Source organism: Bufo gargarizans, chromosome 1 (assembly GCF_014858855.1).
Source record: "Bufo gargarizans isolate SCDJY-AF-19 chromosome 1, ASM1485885v1, whole genome shotgun sequence".
Classification (NCBI taxonomy): Eukaryota; Metazoa; Chordata; class Amphibia; order Anura; family Bufonidae; genus Bufo; species Bufo gargarizans.
The window spans coordinates 218,239,343-218,254,695 of NC_058080.1; the positions used below are offsets into that span (position 1 = coordinate 218,239,343).

General features: G+C 42.4%; 1 protein-coding gene across 1 annotated transcript in view; it reads right to left on the reverse strand.

The window, feature by feature from the left end:
- Positions 1-15,353, reverse strand: part of LOC122946095 (2-hydroxyacylsphingosine 1-beta-galactosyltransferase-like) — a 251,348-nt gene that overhangs the window by 106,526 nt on the left and 129,469 nt on the right. The window contains exon 3 of the mRNA XM_044305476.1: positions 15,058-15,200. Coding sequence (XP_044161411.1) covers positions 15,058-15,200 — 143 coding nt within the window. The remainder of the gene's footprint in view (positions 1-15,057; positions 15,201-15,353) is intronic.

Genomic DNA, 15,353 nt, shown 5'->3' on the forward strand with positions numbered 1-15,353 from the left:
AGGTATTGAAAGATGCATTTGCCTTTCAGGAGAGGCCTACCTCCTTGGACTCTGCCATGTCTCAGGCCATTCGTATCGACAGGCGTCTTAGAGAGAGAGGAGAGATCACTCCTTCCTGTCATACTCCATCCCAGGACAGTGCAGCGGTCTCATTCTGTGCGCAGGGGTCTCAGTCGCTGTCAGCCCCTTCTGAGCAGGAGCCCATGCAGCTGGGGTTGATTGCCTCTGACAATAGAAGATTCAGCCCGCATGGGAAGGTTTGTTTTTGTTGTGGAGGTATAAATCATTTGGCAAATGTTTGTCCCTCTAGGAGATTCAGGCAGTTTTTTGAGAGTAATAAAGAAACAAAAAGGAAAAAATCTTTAAAAATGTTCCATCTGTTAACATTGGCAGGGTTGAGGAGGAAATTGAAGGTTTTCCGTTTGCTTGTAGTTCCCGTTTTGTCCTGCCTGCCAGGGTGGCGCTAGAGAGCAAGAACATTTTTTGTGAGATTTTTGTAGATAGTGGAGCAGCTGTCAAATTCATTGATAATCAATTTGCGATAACTCATGGTTTCCAGGTATGCACTTTGGGAAAGGATATTCCTGTTTTTGCTATTGATTCTGCTCCACTTTCTCAGAAATCATTTAAGGGCATAGTTCACAATATCCGTTTAATTGTGAGTGATGCTCATGTTGAGGATGTGTCATGTTTCGTCCTTTGCGGATTGCCTACTCCTCTAGTGTTGGGGCTACCCTGGCTCACTAAACATAACCCCACCATTGATTGGCAAGCGAGGCAAATAAATGGTTGGAGTGACTTTTGCAGAGAGAATTGCCTCACGACATCTGTTTCTGAGGTTTCTACTAAGACTGTACCATCTTTTCTCTCTGAATTTTCGGATATCTTCTCTGAGAGTGGAGTTCAGGATTTGCCCCCGCACAGGAAGTACGATTGCCCTATTAATCTCATCCCAGGCGCCAAGCTGCCTAAGTCTCGTTTATACAATCTCTCCCAACCTGAAAGGGTCGCTATGCGTGCTTATATCTCTGAGAGTCTGAGAAAAGGACACATACGACCCTCAAAGTCACCTGTTGCCGCTGGTTTTTTCTTTGTTAAGAAAAAAGATGGTTCTTTAAGACCTTGTCTGGATTTCAGGGAGCTGAACAGTATCACAATTCATGACCCTTATCCGCTTCCTCTGATCCCGGACCTGTTTAACCAGATTGTTCGGGCTAAAGTCTTTTCCAAATTAGATCTAAGAGGGGCATACAACCTGGTCAGGGTCAGAGAAGGAGACAAATGGAAGACGGCCTTCAATACCCCTGAGGGCCATTTTGAGAATTTGGTTATGCCTTTTGGTTTGATGAATGCTCCAGCCGTTTTTCAGCATTTCGTGAACAGCATTTATTATCATTTAATGGGGAAATTTGTATTAGTGTATTTGGATGACATTTAGATTTTTTTCCTCCTGATTTCAAAACTCATAAGGAACACTTACGTCAGGTCTTGCTCATCCTGCGGGAGAATAAATTATATACAAAACTGGAAAAATGTGTGTTTGCGGTTCCAGAAATTCAATTTCTGGGGTTTCTTCTCTCCGCTTCTGGTTTTCGCATGGACCCCGAGAAGGTCCGCGCTGTGCTTGAGTGGGAGCTTCCTGAGAATCAGAAGGCGCTGATGCGTTTTTTGGGCTTTGCCAATTATTACAGGAAGTTTATTTTGAATTATTCCTCTGTGGTTAAACCACTCACTGATATGACCAGAAAGGGGGTAGATTTTTCTTTCTGGTCGGTAGAGGCGCGTAAGGCCTTTTCTAATATCAAGGAGAGTTTTGCTTCTGCTCCCATCTTGGTACAACCTGATATTTCTCTACCCTTCATAGTTGAGGTTGATGCTTCTGAGGTGGGTGTGGGTGCGGTCTTGTCTCAGGGTTCCTCTCCTGCCAAATGGCGACGTGTGCCTTTTTCTCGAAGAAACTCTCCTCCGCAGAGAGAAATTACAATGTGGGAGATAGGGAGTTGTTGGCCATCAAGTTAGCTTTTGAGGAATGGCGCCATTGGCTAGAGTGAGCCAGACACCCTATTACCGTGTTTACTGACCATAAGAATCTGGCCTACTTGGAGTCAGCCAAGCGTCTGAACCCGAGACACGCCAGATGGTCTTTGTTCTTTTCAAGGTTTAATTTTGTTGTCATGTTCCGCCCTGGGGTTAAGAATGTGAAGGCGGATGCCCTGTCACGTTGTTTTCCGGGAGGTGGGAATTTTGAAGACCCGGGTCCCATTTTGGCTGAAGGTGTGGTGGTCTCTGCTCTTTATCCTGAATTGGAGGCAGAGGTACAGGTAGCCCAGTCAGAGGCTCCTGATCTTTGTCCTCCTGGGAGGTTGTTTGTGCCTCTCGCTTTAAGACCCAAGATTTTTAAGGAACACCGCGATACGGTCCTTGCTGGGCACCCGGGGGCAAGAGCTACAGTGGATCTCATCGCTCGGAGATTCTGGTGGCCGGCGCTTCGTAAGTCGGTTGAGGGTTTTGTGGCAGCCTTTGATCACATTGTTAAATTGCATGGTATTCCTTCAGACATAGTCTCTGATAGGGGCACGCAGTTTGTTTCCAGATTCTGGAAGGCTTTCTGTTCTTGCTTGGGGGTTCGGTTGTCATTCTCTTCTGCTTTCCACCCGCAGTCGAATGGCCAGACAGAGCGCGTCAATCAGAATCTGGAGACATATCTGCGCTGTTTTGTGGCGGAGAATCAGGAGGATTGGTGTTATTTTTTGTCTCTTGCTGAGTTTGCTTTAAATAACCGTCATCAGGAGTCCTCTGATAAGTCACCATTTTTTGGTGCATATGGGTTTCATCCGCAGTTTGGGACATTCTCGGGAGAGGGGTCTTCTGGTTTACCTGATGAGGACATATTCTCCTCGTCTTTGTCATCTATTTGGCAAAGGATTCAGGATAATCTAAAGAGCATGAGTGAGAGATATAAGCGTGTGGCGGATAAGAGACGTGTGCCTGGTCCGGACCTGAATGTTGGTGATCTGGTGTGGTTGTCTACTAAGAATATCAAATTGAAGGTTCCCTCCTGGATGTTGGGTCCTAAGTTTATTGGGCCTTACAAAATCTTGTCTGTCATCAATCCTGTTGCCTACAGTCTTGATCTTCCTAGACTTGGAAGATCCATAATGTTTTTCATAAGTCCCCATTAAAACCTTATGTCCAACCCATTGTACCCTCGTCTTTGCCTCCTCCTCCGATTATGGTTGATGGTAATCTTGAATTTCAGGTTTCTAGGATTGTGGATTCTCATGTTGTCCGCGGTTCTCTCCAGTACCTCGTTCATTGGGAGGGTTATGGTCCTAAGGAGAGGATGTGGGTCCCAGTGACGGACATTAAGGTCACTCGTCTCATCAGGGCTTTCCATAGGTCCCATCCTGAGAAGGTGGGCTCTGAGTGTCCGGAGTCCACTCGTAGAAGGAGGGGTACTGTCACCACCAGACATCTGAGAAGCTCTGACAGATGCCTTTCAGAACCTCCTCCTTGAGCTTCCTTTGTTTTGCTTTCAGTTCCTCATCTTGTTAGCCTCTCTCAGCTGTCATGTAGTTGTACTGATTGCATCCCTTTAAATTCCTCCCCATAGTGCATCAGTTTGCGGTTTATATTACTTCCTCGAGTGTGTGTGCATGCTGATCCTACTTCCCAGTCTTCTACAAGATAAGTGTTGTGCATTCATTTGTGTTTTTCTGTTTGATAGATCCCAGGTGACCCTGACTCTCTCCATATCTAGTGTAGGGAGCCGGTGGTCGTGTCCCCTCACTATTATAGGGTGTTCAGGTGTTATACAGTCGAGGTACAAGGATATGCGATCATCTACCATTGGGATTTTCGCATAGGCTGAGCAGTCAGGGAGAGTGCCAGGTCTGATGCAGGGGTCTCCCTTTTTGTTCCTTAGTTTTGGATCCAGTGAGTCGTATATTCATTTTGTGTTGTCTTGTTTCCTGTACACCTTCCGTGACATATGCCACCCTTGGATATAGCCTGCTGGGACACTGTTTCAAATATCACTTCTCTTCCGGACCTTCCGAAGACGACACCCTGGGAGAAAGCAGGCACTCCTAAACAACAAAGGGAGAAAAGAAGAAACAGCCTCCTGACTCCAAAGAGAATTGCATGGTCCACCTCATAATACCTGAAGGACAGTTCATGTCTATAACCTATTGATACTTCTATCCGGGATCTCTCTTTTTCTCTTTCTTCTTCACCTTTTCCTTTCCCTTCTCATCTCCCCCTCCCCCCCCCCTATTTGCCTCTTCCCCCCCCCTCCCGTATTATCTTAATGGTCTCGTCACTAAATCTTCTGACATCCCTTAGCAGGTTGTTCTACATGGGGTTATAACCTTTCTACCGCCCTCTCTCCTGCGAGCCAAATACTACTTACAACTCACATTAATGTTGGTTGCTCCTACGCGACCCTGTTTTAGTTACTGTTTTGTGTTCAAATTCTTTTTAACTCTGTTATTTTACAGTCAAAGAGTACTGATGTACATTTCAGATGATCTTAATAATGTGACATGTTGGGTCCTGACTCCTCTTGAGGCAGCCAATCATTCATTTCCATCTCCCCTTCTCTATTATGAAAAAACATAGCGATTTTTACTCCCCCCTTCTCCTCCCATTTAATCCCTCATGACAGATTTTAAACTCTCATCCTTCAATGTGAAAGGATTAAGATCACCCTCTAAAAGATCCCAAATCCTCTCCCTCTTATGGAAGGAGAAATGCTCTATTATCTTTCTCCAGGAAACCCATTATAAACAGGGGAAATACCAGATCTCTCCTATTCTAGATTTCCTGAATGGTATCACACTGGTTCTGATGGGGCGGCCTCCAGAGGAGTCAGTATTGGCTTAAAAAAAAACTTCCCATTCCAATATTCTTCCCATATTGCAGACACAGAGGGAAGATATCTTATCTTAAAGGGACTTATTGGCCATAAAGTATTTACTTTGGTGAATATCTATGCCCCTAATTATGACCAAGTCCCCTGGCTTCTAGAAGTTCTTTCTAAAATAGAAAAGGTCAGGGAGGGAACAGTTATCATGGCAGGGGATCTAAACATAGCCTTACACCCAGCTACAGACACTTCATCCAAGAAGTCCTCTACATCAGGCAAACTCCTGAAAAAAATAAAGAGTAAACTACATTCCATGGGATTGATATATGGAGATGCATAAACCCATCGGTTATTGATTACACTTTTTATTCTGCTCCATCTCATTCTTATAGCAGGATCGACTACATCTTCGTACCGAAAGACTTCCTGCACTAATCCTCAGACCCTCAAATTGGAAACATCACCATTTCAGATCATTTTCCAGTTTTCTGTTCCTTCCATCTACAACCTGGTTTTGGTAAGCCCTCCAGTTGGAGACTTAATGAGTCCATATTGAGTGACACTGGACACGTAACTCTCTTCACCTCTCTCCTAGAACAATATTTTAAAACCAACGACTCCCCTGAAATTTCCCCGCAAATATTATGGGATGCCCACAAAGCCTATATTCGTGGGCACTTCATAAGCAAATGTTCCCACCTAAAGAAATTAGCTGACAAATACTTTTCATCCCTTTTAGACCGCATACACACCTTAGAGAACCTACATAAACAGTACCTAGACCCTCAACAACTTTCTGAGCTACTGGCTCTTAGATCTGAGCTCAAAAACATATTAAATTAAAAAAACGCCAAATACTACCTTTCCTCCCAACAAAAATGTTATGCTCATGGCAACAAAGCCTCAAGATTTATGATGAACCGTATAAAAAAAAAGAGAGAACGCCAGATATGTGACCTCTATTAAATCCACCCAAGGACAACAACTCTATTCACCTTAGTCTATTGCTGAACAATTTCGTCTTTTTTATAAGGACCTTTATAATTTACCCCCCCCCCCCCCGATCCCCAATATGTCACTGGGTCACATCGTCATCCCAACTCTTTTTTAGATACCCTTAAATTACCTTCCCTGACCTTGTCCCAGAGAGAAGACCTCTCAAGACCTTTCGATCTAACAGAACTCTCCAAGGCCCTAAAATCCTCTCCAAAAAATAAATGTCCCGGCCCTGACGGTCTCCTGACTGTTTACTACTCAACCTTCCATAACACATTAGCTCCTTATCTTCTCAGAGTCTGTGACCAAACCCTTCTAAATTCTCCCCTCTCCTCAGACATGACGAGAGCTGTGATCACGATCATCCCTAAGGATGGAAAAGACCCCACTATATGTGCCAATTACTGTCCAATCTCCCTTCTAAACACAGATTTGAAGCTTCTAGCAAAAATGCTTGCAACTAGAATACAACCCATTCTTCCTGACCTGATCCACCCTGACCAGGTGGGATTTGTTAAAGGAAGAGAGGGAAAGGACAATACCACCAAGATTCTGGATGCCCTGTATTATGCTTCTAGCAAAAAATTACCATTAGTTCTCCTAGGCACCGACGCGGAAAAAGCGTTTGACCGCATTGACTGGTCCTATATTAACACCTTCAGGACCTTGGACGAGTATACTCGTCCTGGAGCAAGGGTACTTAGCGCACCAGGACGAGTATACTCGTCCTGGCATTAAACTGTCACCATGTCTGCAAACATGGTGACAACACTGAGTGCCGGCTGTTACACACAGCCAGGCACCCAGGGTCAATGCCGAGGGGGGTCCTGTGACCCCCCCATATCGGCGATCGCTGCAAACTGCAGGTCAATTCAGACCTACGGTTTGCAGCGCTTTATGTTGTTTCTGAACCTTGCGGTCATCAGAAACAAAAAATGGCCAAAGTTTAATTTTTTAACCCCCCCCCCGCACCCCTGAATGCATTTATGTCGGCGGGGTGCAGGGGGGGGCGGTTTGTGGGCGGTTGCGGGCGGTGCGGCAGTTGCGGGAGGCGGTGCGATCCCCCGCCCGCCTCCCGCTGAATTTTCATTGGTGGTCAGTGGTATACCAGAGTGTCAGCACATTGCTGACAATCTGGTATAAACGGCTGACATCGCTGCGATGTCAGCCGTTTCACCCTTTCTATACCGCGGTCCGTACAGACCGCGGTATGGAAAGGGTTAAGTCAGGGAGCTCCCTCCCTCTGCCATCGGGGGGCTGCTGTGTCTTTTCAGCCCCCAGATGGATGGGGGGACAGAGGGAGGGAGCTCCCCTCCTTCCCCTTCCCCGTCTGCTCAGTTGTGGCAGACGGGGAAGGTTCCCATGGCAACAGGACGCCTTCTCAGGCGTGCTGCTGTCCATGGTGCTGAACAGATCTATGCTAAAAGCATAGATCTGTTCAGTGTAAGTAAAATACAGTACAGTACAATATATATTGTACTGTACTGTATTATACAGACATCAGACCCACTGGATCTTCAAGAACCAAGTGGGTCTGGGTCCAAAAAATTAAAAAAAAATGTGAAAAAAAAAGATAAAGAGAATAAAAACACATTTATCACTGAATAAAATAAAATAAAAATAAGCTACACATATTAAGTATCACCGCGTCCGTAACGACCAGATCTTTAAAACAGTCATGTTACTTTCCCCGCACGGAGAACGCCATAAAAATAAAAAAATAAAAACTATCAGGAAATTGAAATTTTGCCCACCTTACTTCCCAAAAAAGGTAATAAAAGTGATTAAAAGAGTCGCATCTACGCCGAAATAGTACGAATCAAGCCGTCACCTCATCCCGCAAAAAATTAGCCCCTACATCAGACAATGGCCCAAAAAATAAAAAAACTATGGGGACACTATAACATGTTTTTTTTTTTGTTGTTTCAAAAATGATATTATTGTGTAAAACTTACATAAATAAAAAAAAGTATACATATTAGGTATCGCCGCGTCCGTATCGACCAGCTCTATAATAATATCACATGAGCTAACCCCTCAGATGAACACCGTAAAAAAAAAACAAAAAAACTGCTAAATAAACCATTTTTTGTTACCTTACATCACAAAAAGTGTAATAGCAAGCGATCAAAAAATCATATGCACCCCAAAATAGCACCAATCAAACCGTCATATCATCCCACAAAAATCATACCCTACCCAAGATAATCGCCCAAAAACTGAAAAAACTATGGCTCTTAGACTATGGAAACACTAAAACATGATTTTTTTTGTTTAAAAAATGAAATCATTGTGTAAAACTTACATAAATAAAAAAAAGTATACATATTAGGTATCGCTGCGTCCGTATCGACCGGCTCTATAAAAATATCACATGACCTAACCCCTCAGATGAACACCGTAAAATTTTTTAAATAAAAACGGTGTAAAAAAAGCAATTTTTTGTCATCTTTTGTCACAAAAAGTGTATTAGCACCTAAAGGGTTAACAACGTTTGTAAAATCAGTTTTGAATACCTTGAGAGGTGTAGTTTCTTAGATGGAGTCACTTTTATGGAGTTTCTACTCTAGGGGTGCATCAGCGGGGCTTCAAATGGGACATGGTGTCCAAAAAAAACTGTCTAGCAAAATCTGCCTTTCAAAAACGTATGGTATTCCTTTCCTTCTGCGCCCTGCCGTGTGCCCGTACAGTGGTTTATGACCACATATGGGGTGTTTCTGTAAACTACAGAATCAGAGCCATAAATATTGAGTCTTGTTTGGCTGTTAACCCTTGCTTTGTAACTGAAAAAAAAAATTAAAATGGAAAATATGCCAAAAAAGTGAAATTTTGAAATTGTATCTGTATTTTCCATTAATTCTTGTGGAACACCTAAAGGGTTAACAAAGTTTGTCAAATCAGTTTTGAATACCTTGAGGGGTGTAGTTTCTAGAATGGTGTCATTTTTGGGTGGTTTCTATTATATAAGCCCTACAAAGTGACTTCAGACCTGAACTGGTCACTAAAAATTGGGTTTTTGAAAAGTTCAGAACAATTTCAAGATTTGCTTCCAAACTTCTAAGCCTTGTAACATCCCCAAAATATAAAATATCATTCCCAAAATGATGCAAACATGAAGTAGACATATGGGGAATGTAAAGTAATAAATATGTTTGGAGGTATTACTATGTATTATAGAAGTAGAGAAATTGAAACTTGGAAATTTGCAATTTTTTTTACAAATTTTTGGTAAATTTGGTATTTTTTTATAAATAATTTTTTTTTACTTCATTTTACCAGTGTCATGAAGTACAATATGTGCCGAAAAAACATCTCAGAATGGCCTGGATAAGTTAAAGCGTTTTAAAGTTATCACCACATAAAGTGACACTGGTCAGATTAGCAAAAAATGGCCTGGTCCTTAAGGTGAAAATGAGCCGGGTCCTTAAGGTGTTAAACTTACATTACAGAAATTCGAATTCCCTGATCCATATATTCATGCTACCTTTGCAATGTACAACAACTCTTCCGCTTCGGTCCTAGTGAATAACCACATTTCCAACAATTTCCAGATTAAGAATGGAACACGCCAAGGTTGTCCCCTTTCCCCCCTTATTTTTGTATTGGTTATGGAAACCCTTATGCAGGCACTCAGTCAGGAAGACTCCATCAAAGGATTAAAGATTGGATCCCAAGAATGTAAACTAGCCGCCTTTGCGGATGACCTCTTAATCCTTACCACTAATCCCAGTACCTCCATGCCCAAGATACTCCTAACACTTGATACCTTTAGTTCATTCTCTAATTTTAAGATTAACCCTAAAAAATCACAGATTATACACATTGGTTTATCTCCCGTATCCATCAAAAAACTTCAAGCAAATTCCCCATTTAATTGGACTACCCAATTTATAACGTATTTAGGAATTAAAATTAATGCTCATTTACCACACCTTTTTCAACTAAACTACACTCCTCTCCTACGGTCTATGGCCACTCAATTGGACTCATTAGAAAAACACTTCCTCTCCTGGTTTGGAAGGAAAAATATTGTGATGTCACTAGTCATCCCAAGGCTTACTTACCTCCTCCAGGTTCTCCCCATCATGATCCCTCGATCTTTTTTTTTGTAAACTTAACACACTAATACGGCAGTTCCTATGGGATAAGAAATGGACTAGAATCTCACTCTCCACCCTCATCAGACCAAAACAGCTAGGGGGTATTGGTCTACCAGATCCCGATTTATACATGAAAGCCATACACCTCTGTAAAGCTATTGTTTGGATTCGTTCTCCACCGCATAAAATGTGGCTCCATATTGAAAACTCTAACTTTAACTCTTTCCTTAGGTCTCTTCTGCTTTCAGACAAACCCCTTACACCCCTTCCTCAATTGTCTAACCCTTTGATAAGAGCTACCATTAAAGTATGGAAGTGGTTCTCTTCCAACTATGACAATCTTTTCCCTTTATCTCCCCTCCTTCAAATCAGAGATATATACACTCTCTAGCCCCTACAGAAGTTAGGTTTTCCACTCCCCCTCAGCTCAGATCCTCACCTACTCCAATAGTTGAGCTTCTAGATAGGGATGGTTGTGTCCCCCCAGAAATAGATCTTGCTTCCACTTGCGGCATACAATCTGCTAACTTTCTTGCTCTTAAATATCTCAAAGATGAGTTGCTCATTTATTCCAAATCTACACCCACGAATCATTCCCCTGGATGGTTTGAAAACCTGCTATCCACTAGCACTTATTCACCCAAATTGATCTCCTACCTCTACAAAAGGCTCATCCAGCCTCCCATGAGAATTAAACCCTCTTTCATAGGATTATGGGAAAAAGATCTGGACAAACAGTTCTCAGACAAGGAAATTAACTCACTGTTGATCACTCCACATAGGATCTCAAGGTGCGTCCGGGTGCAGGAGAACGGTTACAATATTTTGTCCAGATGGTATAAAACGCCTGATAAAATAGCTCTCCTGTACCCCGACGTTCCCGACTTGTGCTGGAGATGTGGTTTAGAAAAAGGCTCTTTCATCCACATGGTGGAACTGCCCCCCCCCCCCCCTATTACTTTGGTGGGGACAGATCTTCCGTATCAGCAACTCTATATGTGGCTCTAACGCCCCATGCACACCTGAAATTGCCCTTCTATCCCTAGATGTATCCAAACATGATAAATGTTATGGGCTGTTAATACAACTGTTATCAGCAGCTCGTCTCCTAATTCCCCCGAAATGGCGATCTGCTGAAAAACCCTCTATTGATCATTGGATAAGCAGAGTCGACCAAATTTACCACCTTGAAGAATTATCTAACTGGGAGTTAGGTACTAGAAAGAAATTCCTCTTGACTTGGTCAGCCTGGAGGAAATATAGAAATTTCTCCTAATCAGACCCTCTCCAGAATCCAATTTCTCCCTACGAATTGCGCCCTCGAAAAGAGTTCAGCTATCCGCCCTTGGCCTCATGAGATGTATGTCACACTTGTTACTATCGATTTACTGACTTATTGTTTTAATATAAGACATTTGTATTGGAAAACGGTTCAATCCTTATGTATACTATAATACCTATATTCCACATTATACCCCCTGCTGCGTCAGGGTAAAACAGGTACTCTTAGAACTGTAATGTATCCTTTATCCGTTGACTTACAAACTAAAAATCTATAAAAATTGTTTATAAAGAAAATAAAAAAATGACCCCTAAAGTGTCATTTATATCATTACAAATAAATGATTATACAAAATTTTCTACAACTATTTGGTCATTTGGATATCTTCAAGCCGCTTTTCCACCTAGTTCACATTATGCGGTTTTGTTGAATGTGGTGGAAACCGGATCCAAAAGCATAATCATGTAGGGCACCTCACTACAGACTTGTCTCAACATAGGAATAATGGTACAATTTGTTGAGACATGTCAAAAGGATATAATCACAATATGTTGGAATCACAGAATACAATGTGCTTTTATCCAAATGAGATGTGATTATAATACAGCGCAATGTATTGTGATTCTCAATTATAATCTGCTTCTATCAGTCTATCACAGTATTTATTTGCCTGAATAATATGTGCTGTTTGTGGCTACTTTGACTGCACCAATGTGTAGGATTTATATTATTTTGTTATTATTAAAATGGACAATATATGTCCGGGGTGTGTGTGTTTGAACAGGTGTTTCACATGCTACTGATCGATTTTGCGTCCACCCTGTTTTCTCAAACCCCTCCCTTTGTGGGTTGGGACAGCGGGGATGGGCCCTATTTCAGATCGGAGCAGGTCAAACACCTTGGATTATGACTAAGAACACTACTGTTCGAAACGCGTAAATCTACTGGGAGTAAGTGGGTATCAGTGCCACTGTATGCTGTATTGCTGTATCTACTCTGAATATTTTGGTGAATAAAGATCGGGATTGCTAAGGCGTCTACCCCTGGTGCTGGAGCCTCTTTTCTTTATGGTAACTACCATAGCCACAGACCGTGCAACTGCTGTGTTGCCCAGGGTAAGAGGGAGCTCAGTCTTAGTTGGGGTTATCTCCTCTTCTACTGGAGGTCAAAATTTTATCAGGACTCTACCCTCTAAAGGAACAACTTTTAGCAAATGAAGCAGTGGAAAAATGGTCCAAAGGTGATTGAAAGAGGTTTAGGCAGAAACCCTTCTGTCCTGTGTGGGGGGCCTGGTTTGATGCTTGCTATGGGGCCATTACTTCTCTAGGTACACGACTGGCAGAGAGAGAAGTATTATTGCTGAGTAACTTTAGTTTATTACTGTGAAATATTCCTCTGCTGAAAAGTACAGACGATAGGACACTTTTGTAGGTCACACAATTAATACTGCATCTTAACGTCCCATTACTGATTTTCTGCATGCAAATATAATTTACGGTAACTGCACAAAATCAATATGAATATATATAAATACAGAAGAGAGCTGATACCACGGTTAACGCTCAAAGTGGACTTTGTGCCAACACTAAATATCTACTATCTAACTTTTTTCTTTTGCTCTTGGTGTTTCATTTTGGTTATTTTGTTGAAACAGATTGTAAACTCTGGCAGGGTTCCTAACCTTATAGTACAGTGAAAATCCTTTAAAAGACCACCTATTTGAGAACTCTACCCCCCCTTCCCCCCATATACCAGTCATAATCCGGAGTGAGATGCGCCTAATTTATTAAGAGGCTGATACCGCTTAATAACTTAGGCGCACCTCTGGCGCTCTGTGAACCAGAAATTCAATTCTACAATAGCCAGTCGATGGTGTAGACTTGGAATGTAAGTTACACTGTTTCTGACGGAGCAGCAGCTGGGAGCAGAAGCTGTAAACCCGCGCCATACATGTATGGACAAAGGCCCATTAGCAAGCGTAATACATGTACAGAGCCCCAGACTAAATCCCAGCACCAAGAGCCATACATGTATGGTGCTTGGTCGTGGCTAATGCCAGCACAGGGAAGGAACACTATACTGGCACTGTGCATGCGCGAACTCGTGCATTGCGAGATTACGCCAATCTAACTGTGAAGAAAGAAGGAGATTCGGAGGATGGAGGCGGTGCTGGGCTCCTTCATAGGGCACCAAGAAGGTTAGTACAGCCCATTTGGGTACCTTATAAGGCTCATTTACATATCTCTTAAATTATTTTTTAAACACAATAAAAAGGACACAGCTTTATGGGACAAGTATATTGCGGACACGCTAGCGGCGATCTAGCCGTCCATCTCCGCATCTCTATAAGTTAAAACGAGGTGACAGAATCCCTTTAAAGTGGCCCTGAAAAAAATACTAAAAGTGGACTCATGTTGTATTCAGGTCCAAATTGACAGAAGGTGAGACAACAGAAGTAAGCAAAGTCAGCAATACCATACTGCAGTACTGCCTCGGCAGAACCAAATACCACAGTGTAGCACAATATACTGCCCTAGCAGAACCAGATACCACAGTGCAGCACTAAATACTGCATTAGCAGAACCAAACAGCACAGTGTAGCACAAAATATTGCCTCTGGGAAACCAAATACCACAGTGCAGTGCAAAATACTGCCACCCGCCCCACAGTATGAAGCTGTATCAGTATGGAGCTGTAAGTGAATTTAGTAGGGCACCTGCAGCCACTGGCCAGTTGCATAAGTGACATAAATTAATGCTGAGAGCATTAATATTTATGTACCTTGCTGATGACCAAGAGGAGGGATTAAGTGGCTCCATGGGCATCAACCCACCGGGAAACTTCCCTGTAGAGTCTATGGCCTATCCGTCCATGTTAGTTTGATAAGGCTGGGTTCAGAAGGGCGAGATTTCCGTGCGGGTTCAATGCGTGAGGTGAACTCATTGCACACACACTGAATCCGGACCCATTCGTTTCTATGGGGCTGTGCACATGAGCGGTGATTTTCACGCATCACTTGTGCGTTGCGTGAAAATCACAGCATGCGCTATATTGTGCGTTTTTCACGCAACGCAAGCCCCATAGAAGTGAATGGGGCTGCGTGAAAATCGCATAGCATCCGCAAGCAAGTGCAGATGCGTTGCGATTTTTACCCATGGTTGCCAAGATAAAAGTCTATTCAACTGTATTATTTTCCCTTATAACATGGTTATAAGGGAAAATAATAGCATTCTTTAATACAGAATACTTAGTAGAAGGTCAATTGAGGGTAAAAAAATAAATAAATAATTAACTCACCTCCTCCAATTGATCGCGTAGCTGCCGGTCTCTTGTTCTTTCTTCAGGACCTGTCAAAGGACCTGTGGTGACGTCACTGTGCTCATGATACATCACCATGGTCCTGAAGAAAGAACAGGAGACCGGCAGCTACGCGATCAATCGGAGGAGGTGAGTTAATTATTTTTTTATTTTTTTTGTAGGAAAGGAGGCTGCTGTAGTTACAAGAATAGAAGACCGCAAAGAGCCGCAAACCCCCCTCTACTGGTGCAATGGATTTAATGGCAATATGATATTACCTCAAGTCATATGCAGGACCGAACTATTGTTAATTGAATTCCTTTGTTAATACTGGTATCTTCAAGTATGAAAATTCACCTTCTATATTGTATAGCGGAAACATTTCTCATTATGCTAAAAAATTACAGATTTCAGATCTTATTTCTCAAGCTCTGTTTAAAAACCAAAAGGTATAATTGTTTGGTGTGAACTAGACTATATTGATTCTATTGTGTGCAAATGTAGTTACATCTTACCTCCAAATCACTTTCTGATGCAATTTGGCAAGGGCTCCTGCTAGTTTCTCTGCTATGTCCTTAGATAAATGCTTTACTGCTGTCCCAAATGAGACCAATACAAAGCCATGTTCATCCACATTGTCCACCCAGGCTTGAAAATCCTTAAGACAAAAAAAAAACACATTTATCAATATATTTATAATCGAGGCTGATGTTTAAGGCTTCATTCACACGTCTGTGTGTTTTGCGGATCTGCGGATGCGCAAAACACGGACATCGGCGATGTGTGTTCTGCATTTTGCGGACCACACATG